The sequence below is a fragment of the Danio rerio genome, chromosome 11, assembly GCF_049306965.1.
Source record: "Danio rerio strain Tuebingen ecotype United States chromosome 11, GRCz12tu, whole genome shotgun sequence".
Lineage (NCBI taxonomy): Eukaryota > Metazoa > Chordata > Actinopteri > Cypriniformes > Danionidae > Danio > Danio rerio.
In genome coordinates this window covers 17406621-17424503 of record NC_133186.1, presented here as the reverse complement: position 1 = coordinate 17424503, position 17883 = coordinate 17406621, and the positions used below count along the sequence as shown (strand labels likewise).

At 38.4% G+C, this 17883-nt stretch overlaps 1 protein-coding gene across 1 annotated transcript; it reads right to left on the bottom strand.

Moving 5' to 3' along the window:
- Window positions 1-5756: 5756 nt before the first annotated feature.
- LOC101885677 (uncharacterized) lies at window positions 5757-17601 on the bottom strand. Its single transcript, XM_073916580.1, has 3 exons — window positions 17503-17601; window positions 6492-7752; window positions 5757-5908 (listed from the first exon to the last, which is right to left on the bottom strand). Exons 2-3 carry the CDS (start codon window positions 7726-7728, stop codon window positions 5895-5897), a joined length of 1251 nt encoding a protein of 416 aa, XP_073772681.1. The 5' UTR covers window positions 7729-7752; window positions 17503-17601; the 3' UTR covers window positions 5757-5894.
- Between the last annotated feature and the right edge of the window lie 282 nt (window positions 17602-17883).

Genomic DNA, 17883 nt, shown 5'->3' with positions numbered 1-17883 from the left:
AAGAAAAATGACAGAGACACTACACGGACTGGACGGAGTGGCAATTTATATGGATGATGTTCTTGTTTCTGGAAAAACAGAAAAAGAACATGACGAACGACTGGACAAAGTACTCAAAGTCATTGAGGTGGCTGGATTAAAGTTGAACAAACAAAAATGTAAGTTCAAACAAAATCAAATTCGTTTTTTGGGTCACATCATCGATGCAGAGAGGGTAAGGCCAGACCCGGCGAAAGTTGACAGCATTAATAACTTTCCGGTACCCCAAAATGTACAAGAGCTTAAACGGTTCCTAGGAATGGTGAACTATTTGGGGAAGTATATTCCTAATCTAGCCACGATCGGTCAACCCATGTATGACCTTTTGAGAACCAAAGTAATGTGGAATTGGGGTCCAAGTCAAAAGATCGCTTTTCAAAAGGTAAAGGATGCTCTGATGGGTGCTCCAGTCCTCACAGTTTTTGATGCCTACAAACCCACAACAGTTTCTGCAGATGCAAGCAGCTATGGAGTAGGGGGCGTCTTGCTTCAAGAGGATAATGGCGAGTGGAGACCAGTGGCGTATTGCTCAAGACGCTTAAGTGATGCTGAGTCAAAATACGCACAAATAGAAAAGGAGTGTTTAGCAGAGGTTTGGGCCTGCGAACGGTTCGAAAAATATCTTTATGGGCTAGATAGCTTCAGATTAATCACAGACCACAAACCCCTAGTTCCACTTATCAACAATAAAGATCTTGATAATGTTCCACTCAGGTGCCAGGGACTCTTAATGAGATGGATGAGATACAGCTGCTATGCAGAGTACGCACCAGGAAAGACACTGGCCATAGCTGATGCACTGTCAAGGGGTCCAAATGATACCACTGAAAGCACAGACAGTCATTTGGAGGTAACTGCGTATGTTGCATCTGTCATCAACAATGTCCCTGCCACACCACAAAAAAATGGACATTATCAGAGTGAAAACTCAAGAAGACAGTCAGTTACAGCCGGTCCTATGGTTTATCAGGAATGGGTGGCCAGAGTATGTAGCAAATACACCTGAAGCAGTTCAAGAATACTTTAAGGTGAGAGGAGAACTGTCTGAAATCAAAGGGATAGTTGTGAGAGGCAACCGTATAGTTATCCCCACCTGTATGAGGAAGGAAATCCTGGATAGAATCCATGACGGTCATCAGGGTTTACACAGATGTCGCGAAAGAGCAAACCAGGCAGTTTGCTGGCCTAACATATCCCAAGATATCAAGCAGCAAGTGCAAGATTGCTTATACTGCATCAAAACAAGATCGGCACAACGGAAGGAACCATTAATTTCAAGTGAACTACCCTGTAGACCCTGGGAGAAAATAGGTGTAGATTTGTGTGAACACAACAAATTCCAGTACTTAGTCATATCAGACTATTATTCCAGATATATAGAGATCTTGTCACTTCCTGCCCCTACCACGACTCAAGTGATCGAAAAACTCAAAGCCACATTTGCTAGTTTTGGGATTGCAAGTGAGCTAAGAAGTGATAATGGCCCACAGTTCTCAAGAAAAGAATTCAAAGACTTCAGTTCTGAATATGACTTTGTCCATATTACTTCCAGCCCACACTTCCCACAAAGCAATGGTCATGCAGAGAAAGCTGTGCAGGTAGCTAAGAACATTGAGACAGCAAAACCCTCTGCTGGCTCTCATGTCATACAGGGCAACTCCATCTGCATCCACAGGGTACAGCCCAGCGGAACTCTTAATGGGAAGAAAGATTAGGACAACAATCCCAACACTGGAAGAGAATTTAAAACCTGCCTGGCCTGAAGATGGAAAAGTCAGAAGTGCTGATGCCCTAGCAAAAGGTAAACAAGCATTCTTCTATAATCGTCGAAATGGAGTGAGAAACTTGCCCTCATTAAGACAAGGAGATACAGTCCGTGTCAGAGTCGGTGAACAGAAGGATTGGACTAACCAGGGGACCATTCAAAGTTCCTTTTACACGCCAAGGTCATATGTTGTAAAGACTACCGAAGGAAAGCTAGTTAGGAGGAATCGCCGTCATCTCCAGCAGGAGCAGATTCCTTCAGTAACTCATCAAGACAAAGTGGAACCTGAAAGAAAGGATTTTCCAGACTCCGAGAGTGCACATAAGCAGGACGTTCCCTTCATAGAACCAAACACAGTAACAAAGACATGTTTTGATTCTACAGCTATTGTACCAGAGTACGGACAGCAGTCACGGTCAAACACAGTGACTCGCTCAGGCCGAGTGAGTAAGCCTGTTCAGAGACTTAATTTGTGAGCTGTGTGCTCTTATACACCGTAAATGGGACTGTTAAAATGTTGAATAGAGTTTTGTGTTGCACATCTATAGCATATACCGTTTGAAAAAAAAAGGGGAAGATGTCATGTATGTTAAGTGCTAATATAGTGAAGTGCAGTAGGGGGAGTTACTGAGTTACTAGAGAAGTTGTTGTAATAATCAGAAGAAGAGTAAAGTTAGTTGAAGAAACATATGTGTGAGTCTCTTTATCTTCACATGACAGTTTTTGAGGCAATTTCCTTTTGCAAATACATTGAGTATGCAAAAATCGGTAACGCTTTCTTTTACAAACCGCAAAGTACCGCGTAAGTACAGCGAAATTACAGTGTACTTTTCTGTACGTACTGTGTAAGTATAATGAACGTATGTGTAGGTATAAGGGAACAAACCGTAATGCTTGGGTAAAAAGGGGGTAACAACCAGATGTTCATCACGAAAATTACCGCGTAAGTACAGTGAGATAACGGTGTACTTTTCTGTACGTATATTGTAAGTATAAATAACATTTACGTAGGTATAAGGGAACAAACTGCAATACTTGGGTAATAAGGGGGTAACAACCAGATATTCAGCATGAAAAGTACCGCGTACGTACAGTGAAATAACGGTGTACTTTTCTTTAAATTGCAAAAGAACAAACCATAATGTTTGCGTAATGGGGGAGTAACAATAAGATATTCATCACGCAAAGAAGTATATTACGTTTAAGATTTACTTTTCTTCAAGTATTGTATACATATAAAGAATTATGCAAGGATGGTGACATCCTATTGCTATCTGCAAATGTACTGTACATGCACCTGCATGAGTACATTAGTACTCTTATTCAGTGCTTGGGTTTTATATGGGGTGTTTAATGAATAAAAAGTTTACAACCTGTGAAATTATGAACCCTTACTGTATACTGTATGTATTTTAAATCTGCAATTCAATATAAAATATATTTCCATACACTACTTATGTTTACTCGTCGATCTCACCAAAGCCATCAATGTCTCCATAACTCACTATCAACAAACAACTTTGCATGACATCGGCCTACTGTCGGGGTTCAATGCAGATTAAAACAGCCTCGCATCTTTACTGCTGTTGCACAGGGGGGTTAACTGTTGCATTTCAGTAAATGTATAGCTGATGCTTTATAGAAAAATTTAGTAATTTGGTCTTTAATCAATAAAAACTGCTGCTGTAGTTTACTCTGTTCTTAGTGTTCAAGTATACACTAGTGTGTTAAAGTTCAGCTTCTTCCCTCTTTGTTCCCTGTAGTTAAAGGGTAAATACAGTATTTGTTCCCTCCTTGTTCCCTGTACTTACAGGGTAAATACCACATTTGAGGGTTGTAAATTAAAGTGAAGCATTGTTCCTCCATTGTTACCCCCTTGTTCCCTGTACTTACAGGGTATACCACATTTAAGGGTTGTAAATTAAAGTGAAGCATTGTTCCTCCATTGTTACCCCCTTGTTCCCTGTACTTACAGGGTAAATACCACATTTGAGGGTTGTAAATTAAAATGAAGCATTGTTCCTCCATTGTTACCCCCTTGTTCCCTGTTCTTACAGGATAAATACCACATTTGAGGGTTGCAAATTAAAGTGAAGCATTGTTCTTCCCTTGTTCCCTGTAGTTAAAGGGTAAATACAACATTTGTTCCCCCCTTGTTCCCTTTAGTTTACAATGTAAAATCTTGAAGGCAGTAAAATAAATATACAAACACACAATATATTTCTTCCTTACTTTGTAACCTTTATTTTAATAAATAAGCATTTTAAACACTTCATCTTAATCAAACATTGTCTTGTCTATCATTGCCTATACTCATTCATTTTCTCTTCGGCTTTGTCCTTTTGTTAATCTGGGGTCGCCACAGTGGAATGAACCACCAACTTATCCAGCATATGTTTTACGCAGTGGATGCCCTTCCAGCTGCAACCCATCTCTGGGAAACATCCATACACACCCATTCACACGCATACACTAGGGACAATTTAGTCTACCCAATTCACCTGTACGGCATTTCTTTGGACTGTGAGGGAAACCGGAGCACCCGGAGGAAACCTACGCGAACGCAGGGAGAACTCCACGCAGAAACGCCAATTGACCCAGCCGAGGCTCGAACCAGCAACCTTCTTGATGTGAGGAAACAGCACTACCTACTGTGCCACTGTGTTGCCACCCAGCTGCAACCCATCACTGGGAAACATCCATACACACTCATTCACACACATACGGACAATTTTAGCTTACCCAATGTCACCACATATTTTTGGACTTGTGGGAGCACCCGGAGGAAACCCACGCTAACATGGGGAGAACATGCAAACTCCACACAGAAATGCCAACTGACCCAACTGAGGCTCGAACCAGTGACCTTCTTGCTGTGAGGCGATTGTGCTACCCACTGCGCCTGCCTATACTCAAACAGCAAAATAACACATTATTTCCTTCCCCCTTTTTTCTGGCATCTCTTGCTTGGCTTCCTCTTCTGCTCTTCTCAGCTTCCACTGAGGACTCTGATGGTGAGTGGCTGATGAAATCCCATGGGTCTTGCTGCTCTGCATTTATATAAAATATATGAACAGACATAAAGGCTTTTAGTAAGCTATAGACATGTTTATTTTGCTGTTTAATGTGTGTGTGGTGGTTGTCCAACAATTTCACACTCTAAACATTTACAGATACCATACAGACACTATACATTACTATCAAACAAAAGTACTATCATCAGATCATATGGGAGATTGTGATCATTTATAGTGATAATAATTAAAGCGCAGAGGGGAAAAGGCTTAAATAGTAGGCTACAGCCCAGGTGAAAAAGAAGTGCTCTTAAATATATTACAAATGTACTTGAAATGTAGATAGTATGTTTAAAGCACAATTAGCACAAAAACCATACTTGCTTAAAGTGCATTCTAAATGTGTTGGTTTGCATTTTAATGTATTTATTATAAAGTATACTACAAGTACATTGGTAGAAGATATGTTTAATTGCACTTTTTAAAAATAGGCTAGAACTCAAGTATACTATTTATGCATTTTAATGTATTTACAGAGAACATACTAATTTTCTTAATTCTTTCTTAAAGTATGTTTTCTGTACTTTGTATAAGAACATTGTGAAATGGTGCCAATTTGAGTGTGTTTAAGGTATATGCATGTTTTTTTTTAATTGTTTTAGACATAAATAAACATTTTTTTAAATACTGCAAATGAACATGTGCTTCAGCCTGTATTTCAAAATATGTATGGGTTTTTTAAAATATATTTTGTAAAGTATAATAATTCACTCAAACCATGAATATAACATATTTTTCTAAAATGAAGATATATTTAAGTATTTAAGATATTTTTGTTAAGTTTATTAAGGCAAACCTACACACATTATAAAAGTAAAATATGAAAATGTAGCACTTCTTAATAGTGTGATGGGCTGAAGAATCACACGACAAAAGAATTAAAGTTTAGATCCCAGAGGGTGGATTTATTTACAAAGGTGCATGAGTGCAAGATCCAAAGGGGTGCTCCAGCGGGTGATGTTCTTTCATCCGTGGGGTGCTCAGTGTCTGTGAGATGGGTCTAGGAACCCGATCGGTCACCAACTGCTGTCTAGAGGAAAGAAAGGGAGAATAAGTGTTACTGCTCTGTTTCCTTCGTATGCTTCCCCCTTTCTGGTTCTTTTGGTGAGGCTTATGTAGCCGGTCTTGGATGAGTTGCAGCTGGTGCTGATTAGTTGGGAATGAGAGGGCCCAGGTGTTCCTCGTTCCTCTCCAGGACGATGCTGATAGCTTCATGGGATGCTTGTCACACTCCCCCCCCCTAAGTGGCGTCCTGGTCCTGTGGATGATATGAGACAATAGGGGAGAATTAAGGGGTGGGTGGGGAGTGACCCCTGCCATGGGATGGGAGTGGGCCAGTTCCAGTATTGCTTCAGTCTTGGATCGGGGTACGACCAGCAGTAGTTTTTCCTCCCCCCTCCGCTGTGCGACCCAGTAAAGCAGGCCATTCTGGACAGCAAAGTATGGGAGAGGGTGGGGACCAGGCTGACTGTCTTTTCCCTCTATGACTCGGACTTGGGTCCAGCAATGTTTCAACCTATCGTCTCCCTGTTGTTCCTTAGCAAATGAGCCCCCTCCTGTGACCTGTTGAAAGACATCATAAAACAGGTTAGTATTATGAGAGGGGGACTCACCATCTCTCCCGCTGTCTGATGCCAGAAGGACGGGTCGCTGACGAGGTCTTCGGTTGGGCTTTTTACGGTGACGGCTCCCTCTGGGGCTGGCAGGTTGGGAAGCTGCGGCTAACAGGCGCTCTAAACCTGGCCAGTCTCTCCCAAGGAGCACAGGAACTGGTAGATCTCTCACCACTCCCACCTCGACTGGCCAGGTATCAGGGCCGGCTGAAATGGTTACATGACGGGCAGGGACCTGACGGGTGTCCCCGTGGACACAGGTGATAGGCAGGAAGGTCTTTGACCCAGTCCGTGGGGCCAAAATCCGTGCGTGTACCAGACTAACCGCACTACCAGAGTCGAGTAGGGCCCGGTATGGTTTTCCGTTGACCTTGACATCCGCTTCTGGGGCTCCTTCGGGTAGGTCTCTGTGTACAATGCAGCCTGCCAGCCAGGTCCGTGAGGGGGGTGTTGAAACCTCTGTTGGCATGGGCTCCTCCCGTGGAGAGGGAATCGTCGGCCTGCTCACCGGTCGTTGAGGGTCCTCTGGCGCTCGTCGCTCCTGGACCACCCTCCGGGGAAAAGGCGGCGCTCTCTCCCCTCCTTCCCGATGTAGGGTCGCATCCGCCAGTTCAATCGCCTCAATGAGCTCCAGGGTGGTTGAGGGGTTTCTCATTCCGACTACTCGTCGATGGGATCGGGGAAGAGCCCGGAGCAATTTGTCGATGACCACCCGTTCCGCTACCTGACTCGGCGTTGGGTCTTCCGCCAAGAGCCAATGTCTCGCAAGTCGTGTGAGACCCGCTGCTTGGGCACGGACCGGTAGATGGGGCTTATATGTCCACTCAAAAAACTGTTGAGCTGCACATGTGGATGACAGTCCCATATGGGCCAGGATTTCCCGTTTTAGGTCCTGGTAAGTGGTAGCTGCACCATCGGGGAGAGAAAAGTAGGTGCGCTGGGCGTCACCAGTCAGCAGGGGAGCCAGGACCTGCGGCCAGTCGTCGACATTCCACCCTTCATTCGTAGCAGTGGTTTCAAACATTTGTAAATAAGATTCAATATCATCGTGAGGGGTTAGCTTTGGAAGGAGTTGAGTGGCTCGGGCACGAGGGTCTGGTAGCGGAACACGTTGTGCAGCAGCCAGACGCAGGGCAAAAAGTTCTTGCTCCGTCTGGTCCTGACGAGCTGCCAGATGCTCGGCCACTTGCTGCTGGCGGATGCTGACCTCGGTGAGTCGCTGGAGAAGTTCATCCATCCTGTAGGGGGAGTGAGCGCTCGCCTGCACACAAAAGGAAGAGAAAAAAAAAAAATAAATAAATAAAAGTTTTTTTTTTTTTTTTTTTTTTTTTTTTTTTTTTTTTTTTTTTTTTTTTTTTTTTTTTTTTTAAATAGATGAGTGGGAGTCTGGGTGTCGGTGATTCTTCACTCTTCTGCCCGCATTCTCCACCAGTGTGATGGGCTGAAGAATCACACGACAAAAGAATTAAAGTTTAGATCCCAGAGGGTGGATTTATTTACAAAGGTGCATGAGTGCAAGATCCAAAGGGGTGCTCCAGCGGGTGATGTTCTTTCATCCGTGGGGTGCTCAGTGTCTGTGAGATGGGTCTAGGAACCCGATCGGTCACCAACTGCTGTCTAGAGGAAAGAAAGGGAGAATAAGTGTTACTGCTCTGTTTCCTTCGTATGCTTCCCCCTTTCTGGTTCTTTTGGTGAGGCTTATGTAGCCGGTCTTGGATGAGTTGCAGCTGGTGCTGATTAGTTGGGAATGAGAGGGCCCAGGTGTTCCTCGTTCCTCTCCAGGACGATGCTGATAGCTTCATGGGATGCTTGTCACAATATATTAAGCTATTTATGTTTAACAACGAAACTACAATATATATGTAGTTATGTGTGTACTTGGAAAAATAGATAACCTTTTTTGCACTACAAATATTTACTTTGCTCAGAAAATATGTTTGCCAAAAATTGCTCTTAAAGCAATATAATTTCATATTACATCTTCCAATACTTCGTAGTGCATCACTATATTGTCATTTTAAAATAATCCACTTTTAAAACCCAGATTTACATAAGGTACACCTATAACAAAACAAATTACAAAAAAATAAAACAACTGATAAAAGTTTCAGTTATATACTGTACCAGCTGAGCATATGTCATAAACATCCATAATTAAAAGCTCAATGGCTAAAATAAAATATATATTTTATATTAAAATATAAAAAATCACTCCACAAAAGGATGTACATTTGCAAATCACTAGTTAAAGCATTTTGAATCAATCACTTCAGACTCTTTCGATATTATGTGGCAAATGTATGTGACATACATTTTCTCTGTAAGGTCTACCAGAATGTTGCGTTTAATTCTGTTTGACCAATCAGAGCCAAGCTTTTCAAATCGAAACATAAAATTGTCCAATCCCACGCAGCCATAGAAAGGTAAGCTTATTGAGCGCGATCAACAAGTTCATATTTCCCATTAACAGAAGACAGATCGTTTCCGAGGTTCCTGAAATTTTTATTGTTTTATTTCCCAGACTCAAATCTTGTAAAGGTAGACAACACCGATATAATAACACAAAAACATTGACGACAAGAAAAACCTGGTCAGATCGCGCGAACAACTGGACTGTGAAGAGGATTACGTTAGTCAAAGCAGGCACGGGGCACAAAATAAACTGGCAGCGAAAATACTTCCTGGTGGTAAGTTTATTCTCAAGTTAACTAACTTATGTTGTTCACTTTGGCTTTAGAAAATATTTTTCAACGTGGATAGTACATAAGTGTGTATTCCCTTCAGCATATAACGATGGTTGCTCAATAAGCGGTGGTGGGAGTAACGAATTACAACTACTCACGTTACTGTAATTAAGTAAATTTTTTTGGTAATTGTACTTTCATGAGTAGAATTTTAAGCCTGTAATTTTTCTTGTACTTGAGTACAAATTAAGCCGAGTAATCTACTTCGTTACTTTTAAAATCACAATTCGTTACAGAGTACTGTAAATAAATTAATATTTCAACCACGCACTGACCAGCATTTCGGTAGCCAATAAAAAAAGCTCATCTTAACGGACCAATGAAAAGGCTGGTACATTATTTGAACCGAAAAACAAGTTCAGGCTACTGCAGATTTACGTGAACTGACCGTCATCATCATACAGTCACAAAGTTATCAATTGACATATGGAGATTTAAGACAGAAGAAATGAGGAAGAAATAGCAGAGGATGAATGGCCATGGCCACGCCCCGGAGGAGCTGCTCACCTACAGGTACATAGGGAAGTGGACAGTTGTGCTGATGCAGTGTGAGCTATGTTATCATCTAAAAATGATAATTAAATGTATGCTGTGTCATCCGGCTTACACAGGGTTTCCGTGGGGTCTTAAAATGTCTAAAATATAAACATCTAAATTTTAGGCCTAAAAGGTCTTAAATTCGCTGTACTAGGTCGCTGTTCTAAATATTTGCACAGGTCTTTTCCGATGTCCATGTAACGCTACTAAATTATTTTTTGTTGTTGCTTGGTTTCGTGGTGGTGTAGTTCTTTATTTCACTAGTCCTAATGTAATTTGCGGTATTAAAACTACAAACAAGACCAGCATGCAATAGCTCAGGGCGCGCGGCGAATGTGACATCATCGCAGTGTTTGCAAAGGTTCACTTTGGATTCGCGCGACAGGATTTTGGGTGAACAGTTCGCGCTGCGCTGCGTTTGATTTGAGTTGAATATGAAACACTGAAGAGATTTTGTCTGAAACAATACGACTGTACAGACATCTTAACGATCCGACCATGCGTGATCACCATAGAGATAACCAAATGACCAATAATTCTTGGCTAGAAATAGCAACAGCCATGGAAAGGAAGTGTTTTGTTTAAAAGTGTGCAAAAACCTGGGGGATAAGTTTGTTACAATAAAAAAGAAGCCATGGCAAAAGTGGAGACCCAGGTGGTTTTAATATTACAGAATATGTTTTCCCACCATTTATAGGTTTTTCACAGATGTATATTTTTGAAGTTAAAGTAATGTAACAAAAAATAAGAAACAAATTATATTTTTGATAACTGGAAAAGAATATATGAACCCATCGGCTTACAGTATAGTGATGCCCAATTTCTAGGCTTTATTGGTGATAATGGACCGGATTGTTGGCCCATTATTGCCTTTTCAGCTCACAAGTAGAGGACAGAAACTAGCCAGAAAATAATGTCTCAATTGTTGAGTGGGCAAAATAATTAAAAGTTTTTTTTTGCTATTATTCTTGCCAGAATAAAAAAATATAATTGTAGAGTAACCTATGCTCTGTTGTCAGTGATATTTAACTTTAATAGGTAGAACTGTCCGAGATATAAACAAAATTGAGTGATGCATCAAAGTTTGATTTAAAAAAATCTTCAATAGTTATAAAACTTTATAATTCATTCATTTTCTTTTTGGCTTAGTTCCTTTATTAATCTGGGGTCGCCACAGTGAAATGAACCGCCAATTTATCCAGCATATGTTTTACACAGCAGATGCCTTTCCAGCTGCAACCCATTCTCATTTACAACAACAGACAATTTAGCTTACCTAATTCACCTAAAATGCATGTGTTTGGACTGTGGGGAAAACCGGAGCATCTTGAGCAAACCCACGCAAACGCGGGGAGAACATGCAAACTCCACACAAAAATGCCAACTGACCCAGCCGAGGCTCAAACCAGCGACCTTTTTGTTTTGAGTCGAGAGCGCTACCCACTGCCCCACCCCGTCACCCAACTTTGTAATAATAATAAATTATATAAATAATAAAAAATTATAATTTTTAAAATTTTGAACAGTATTAATGATATGACGTAGTTCCGGAAATTTTGTACTTCTTTGTTTATCCGTCTGACTTTACAGTGGATTTCTTTTGACTGGTCCCTGATGTTTTAAAGAATATCACAACGATGAATGCGCTAAGTATTAAAGCCTCGTGCATTTCGTAAAGTGCGCACAGTCAGCGGAGCTGTAAAATGCGGAGCCAGGTGAAAGTAAAAATCAGCCTCAAAATGTTTGTTTCTTTTTTTTCCTGTACTTCAATGGTGCATCTAACTTGTCTTCAATACTGTTCAATTTAAATAATTTTATTTTACCAACACTTTTGTGTTTTTGCATTTTCTCTTGCGTGCTTTTGTTATTGCGATATAGGTCTTAAATGTAATAATTTATGGTCTTAAAGAGGTCTTAAAAAGTCTTAAATTTGACATTATGATATCTGCAGAAACCCTGTTACAAGACTTCAGTCTATAATCTGAAAAAAAAAAAAACATTATGGTAAGAAGACATATAACTTAATTTGTGTGATGTTTAATTTACTAATAATATGTTTAGGCACTAGGCAGTGTTGTTCTGTGGTTTCTGACGGTTCAGTTCGCGAATTAGGTAATTAGCAAAGTTTCTAAGAAGTGTTATTTCTAATTAAATCATCTATTGATCGAATCTTTAAATGTGTTATGTAAAATGTGTTTTACTGCCTGGATCTTGTCTGACTCCGCATTTATGGATAATTCCACCAATTCCGCCAGCTAAAAAGTAATTTGTAATTTTGTAATTTGGGTAGTTTTTACGAGTAATTTGTAATTTTACTTGAGTACTTTTTAACACCAGTACTTTTACTTGTAATTGAGTACAATTTCAGCAATGTAACAGTACTTGTAATTGAGTACAATTTTTTGTACTCTTACCACCACTGTCAATAAGGAACAACTTTTTCCAACGTATTTGAAGACTGAATAATGGTTAATGTTATTACAGTGTGCTGACCTTGTAACGTGCTTGTGATTCGATCTAATACAGTATAATGAATAGCTCACTCCAAACAAATTCTGGATAAGCATTTAATATAGACAGCTGTTTTAATGGTTACAATATTAAATCATAAAAAGCTGATTAATGGAATTGTATTTTCTCTTTTTTTGCAAACTAATTCAATGTATTTTTTACTAAAGTATATTACTATATGAACTCCTAACTTCTCTTAATCATTAACTTCCATTGTTTGGACAAATTTATAGTATGAATATAATAAATATATCTACTTATAAGCATTGTGCTTATAAGAATGATTTACTGTGTGTGTGTGTGTATACATTATATATATATATTTTCTTTCTCAGTGTAAGAGAATTTAATTTTAATTTTCTTTCTCAGTGTAAGAGAATTTAATTAATTGCCATTCTATTCATTTAAAATGTGAGAATATAATGTGAGAACACAAAAAATAAACATACATATATAATAGGCTGACTGAAAGCAGGTAAATGCATTTCTTGCTGTTAGCTGTGTTAATACGTATATATGTTAATACTTATTATGCACTTTGATCTCTGACTAACAAGTTACCAGTGTCCAGTAGGTGGCACTTCAAAACAAGCTTCTGCAGCACTGTCAATGCTGCAGACAATTTCTTGATTTGTTGATTTGGACAATTTTAATGATTCCCACTGTAAATGCTTCAGAACTGACTACTGTATTACTCTAGCCAATTACTATAGACAAGAAAAGTAGTGACTGCAGGTAAAAGGTTGCAGGAGTTACGAGTAAAAGTACAGATACAGGTTATAAACATTTACTTAAATAAAAGCCCAATTAAAAAATAAATAAATAAAGTACAAGTATAAAAAGAACAACTTAATTACAGTAAATCTGAGTATTTGTAATAGTCACTAAAAACCACACTGAAATTTTTCAGTTTTGGATGGTCAGGAATGGTGTTAAATCTTTATTATGTAAATGTTTTAGGTTGCAAGTACTTTTCAAAGTTCAGCTATGTTTGCAATGGGGAAACAACTTAAAAGAGACCTCAAGAAGCGATACAAATAAAGAAAAAAACAGCTCCTGTAATCTGAGATTGACTTGTTTCAAAACAGAGTTGAGAAGATCAAGGAAAAGAACCGTAAGTAATGTTTTAGTACTAAGTAATTTCAAAGGCACTCAAAAGGTTTGAAAATGTTTTCTGGTCTTGTGGAGAACTGTTGTATATAAATATTAACTTGTTAAACGTGACTGTTTCATAATACAACAGTAATACTAAAATAAAGTGGTATGGTAGAGCCTCTTCTAACCTTCTATCTGTTTAAACAAATACAGGTGGCAATGGATAGTGACAACAAGAAAATGATGGAGACAAGGAATTGGAGAACAGCCTTTTGCAAAGGAAGTCTCCACAGAAAAACTTCTGTAGAGCTTGATGACGACATAGTCAAAGCTTTGAAAGGTAACTTAAGGCCATCATGTAGATTAAAAGTAATAGTTGTGGAAAAGTTGTGGATCTGTAATGACAGCTATGTTACAGTAGCATGCAATTTTTATTCAAGGTTTTTTCATCATGTTTTGCACATGAACAATATACAAATGTTTGACATTTTATATTCAGCTTTTTCCTATAATTATATTTCCTATATTTTTCCTATAATTAAGTGCTTCTGCTAACAACCTGCAGCTTTCACAAGGTAAGTGCTATTTTAGAACAAGAAAATACATACTATATAAAAGTTTTAAAATTAAAAATTAAGATTTAAATTTAAACATAGAGAAAACAGGGCAGCATGGTGGCTATGTGGTCTCTGTGGTTAGCACTGTCACCTCGCAGCAAGAAGGTAACTGGTTTGAGTCCCAGCTAGGTCAGTTGATTTGTTAATTTGCTGTAGCATATGAGAGTGTGTGTGAATGCAAGAGTGTATGGGGGTTTCCCAGTACTCGGTTGTAGCCGGAATTAATCATTTAATTATTATTACAATTTTGTAGGCCTTCCTGGAATTATACATTGTGTGTGCATGAGAAGAAGTTAATCTTACAACAGTTCAAGCCTGAGTTCTAGTGAATTGTCTCCTTCTGCTTCATCAGAAAGGGTAAGACATGATCTTATGACAATATTTTTTTAAGCTGCCTTTTTGTGTATTCATGACCACCTACATTTAGTACAATAACATAGTTATCACTTGTAATCAGGTATAAATAATTTTATAGTACTCTTGCTTGTATTTCATTCAATTTAGATGGTGCTTGCCCATTTGGACATTACAGTGTCAAAGAGGATGTATGATGTATAAGAGTGAATAAATCAAGAGTTTCACTTTTCACCCAAGAATTGGCCACATTTTATTTTTTTTGGTAAAGAAACTCTTAGGGTGCTTTCACATCTGTAGTTCGCTTCATTTGGTCCGGACCAAGGGTAATAAATGATACATTGTTGCATTCTCTGCTGTCTTTGGGTCGTTTTCACACCACACTGCTGGCTTTGGTCAGTTAAAACGAACCAAAATGCAGTCATCTGACAAAATCCACATCTCTCATTGGCCAGATGTTGTTGAACATATTTCCTAAACTGCTTATTGATTGGTCAGAATTCACATGTGGGAAAATGCCAGTGAACTGCCGCAGGTAAACAAAACCTTTTACTCTGGAGGGACGACTGCGCTGGCTAATTGTATCACTGCTTTAGACAAACTATACATTACGAAAATGAAGCGCGGCCGCGGCTGGAAAACAGTGTTTAATGCATCGCTCGTCACTTCAGGAGGAGGCGTGAATTAATTTAGCTAAACTGCGACATGGTCGTCGTGCGTAAATATTACCAACGATCCATCAGGTAATGTTTTCCCCCCTCTCTCTCTCTCTGTTGGTAAAGCGCTGTCAACAAATATTTTTCCTCCATATCCCATAATGCACAGCGCATCGGCCTACGGCAGCTGAATGGGGTATATCCAGAAGCATGCTAATAGGACTTTTAATTTGCCAGTAATCTGGGTTAAGCGCTTCCGGCGAATTGAATGCCAATGCAAAATCCAGTGCGTTTAAGGTCTGTTTTCTTTAAAAATCAGCGATCTCCACTAGCTAAGTGATATCCAATTTAAAGTGGGTCTCAGATTGTACAAGAAGCAGTGCATTAAATTGCATTTCCCCCGCCATATCTTTATAATATGAGCATTTATTTTACCCCAGTATATTCAATGGAGCTTCTGCGTTAGCCTGCCGATTCTGACGGGCGCGTGCGAGTAAACAGCTTTTTGTCTCGTTTTACGCTCGAGCAACCAAATAAATGCTAAAGTTTATTTAACTGAATGTATTTTAATGACATTACAACATTGATGCTGTATAAGGAACCGTATAAAATGGAAAAAGTTCACAATAACAGGTCACCAGAAGTGTATCAGCATGGGAACAGCACTAGCTCGGCATACCCTATTAGTCCAAAACGCGCATTACTTTTTGTGGTTGGACCTGTTTTAGTACGGATCATATTCTCACCACAAATGAACAGCTCCAGGGTTCGTTTGAAAGCGTACCAAGACCACCTCTTCAAGCAGGTCTCGGTACGCTTATTTGGTCCGCTTTTGGTGCGTACTCGAGTACAATTGCTGCATTCTCACCTGCCCAAATGAACCGTACCAAAAGGGAAAACGAACTCTAGTGCGATTCAATCAAACTAAATAAGGCAGGTGTGAAACCACCCTTAAAACTCATCTTAAGATGCACCCTTACGGGAAAATCTGGCAATGAAACCTGTAAGGACTAGTTGGACCCTCACAAGGTCAATAGGTATGTTTTAGTCCTATACATGATCATTTTTTAAATGTTTTTTTTTTATTGTCAAGGGGAACTGAATAAAGCAAAATAATAGTATTCACTAAAATAACTTTTAGTAATTTTGTTTTACATTATTTGACAGTACATGCAATTTTTATATTAGAAAATAGCTTTTATATTTAACAATACTTTTCTCTTTCCACAGACACTGTAAAAAAATTCCTAAACACCATAGTGTCTGAGGTGTGATCTCTCATCGCAGAAAATGCGACAAAAATTTGGTTTAATGTGTTTTGTTACGCATGTTTTTTCCTGTTTGATTGCACTTTACTTCACACTGTTGTACATTGTTAATTGTCAATTGAAAAAGTTGAAAATTAAAGTTTTTAAGCATTCAAAAGCCGTGCATTTATTTGTGTTTTTAATGTACTTTTACAACATATTTGTAATAGAATTTAAATACATTATTCTGAATGATGTTGTTAATTGTTGAAATAAAGTAGGTCTTGTAGTACTCTGCAAATGTATAGAAAGTATAGTAATAACACAATGTAAAATGTTTATTGTAAAGCTTAAAATATTCTTCTAATATGCTTAAAATATACTTTAACTAGTTTTAAATTGCACTTTAGGTGTGCTTAAATTATACTTTATCACAACTTAAAGTATACTTCAACTGGGCTTATACTATACTTTAATGCACTGCAGCTGGGCTGAAAATACACTTTATCTAAACTTAAAATACACTTTAACTGTGTTTTAAATATACTTTAACTGTATTTCAAGTACATAATTTAAATGTACTTTAAATAAAATACACTTTTAAAAGTACACTTTAATTGTACTCAAAGTATGTCCATTTTAACACAACTAAGTATGTTACAACATATTTTAAGTAGCTTAAAGTTAATCTTAAGTATATATAAAGTAACAATAAATATGCTTGAAGTTGTTCCAAAATAACACACTTAATATACACTTAGTATAGTACAATTAAAGTATGATAAGTATGTCTAAAAAAGTACAACTTAAGTACACTTTCTTTTCACCTGGGTGTGCTTAAGTCCTAGGCTAATGTTACTAGTAGGTCGGGGTGTGGGGGGGATATTCATATATCAAACTGGCATGCTACAGAAAATATCAATTTACATTTCCAAACATTATTTTTGTCATTAACTTAGTCTGCACAGTGAGTATGACAGACAACAGCCACAGAGATCTGACCTGATCATCATCCAGTCTGTCTGGAATGACATGAAAAACTAAATCCAGAGGAACTTTGGCAACATCCCTAAGATGTGCAAAGTAAACGACAGTAAACATTGGTAAATATTCGCTGCTGGCCGTTTAGATTCGGCCATGAACTAACGTTATGTTACGCTAAAACAAATGAAACAAAATAAATATAATCTGGTTAATGCACAATTTCTAATCGTAACAATAGCCATATTTACTAACAACGATTTACTCACATGTGTTACATGGTTACGAGATGGAGCAACTCCAAACGTCCCAAAAGTCTGAGCAAAACCTCGTGGCGTGCTGCTCCTTCTTCTTCTTCTTTTTCGTTTAATGGCGGGTGGCAAACCAGCTTGAGGTGCATTACCGCCACCTACTGTGTTGGAGTGTGAGACTTCAATGAGTGGAAGGCTTACTACTTATTCTCTAAAAAAAAATAATAATAAAATAAAATAAAATAAAAAATATAAAAAAAATAAACCCTTTTTTTTGTCAATAAAACACAAACCAAAAACCTATTTTAAATCCTTTCATAGTAAATTAATAATAATGAACAATATTCATAATAAAAATCTAAATAAACTAAATAACCAAATTATAATTCTTTCCGATTA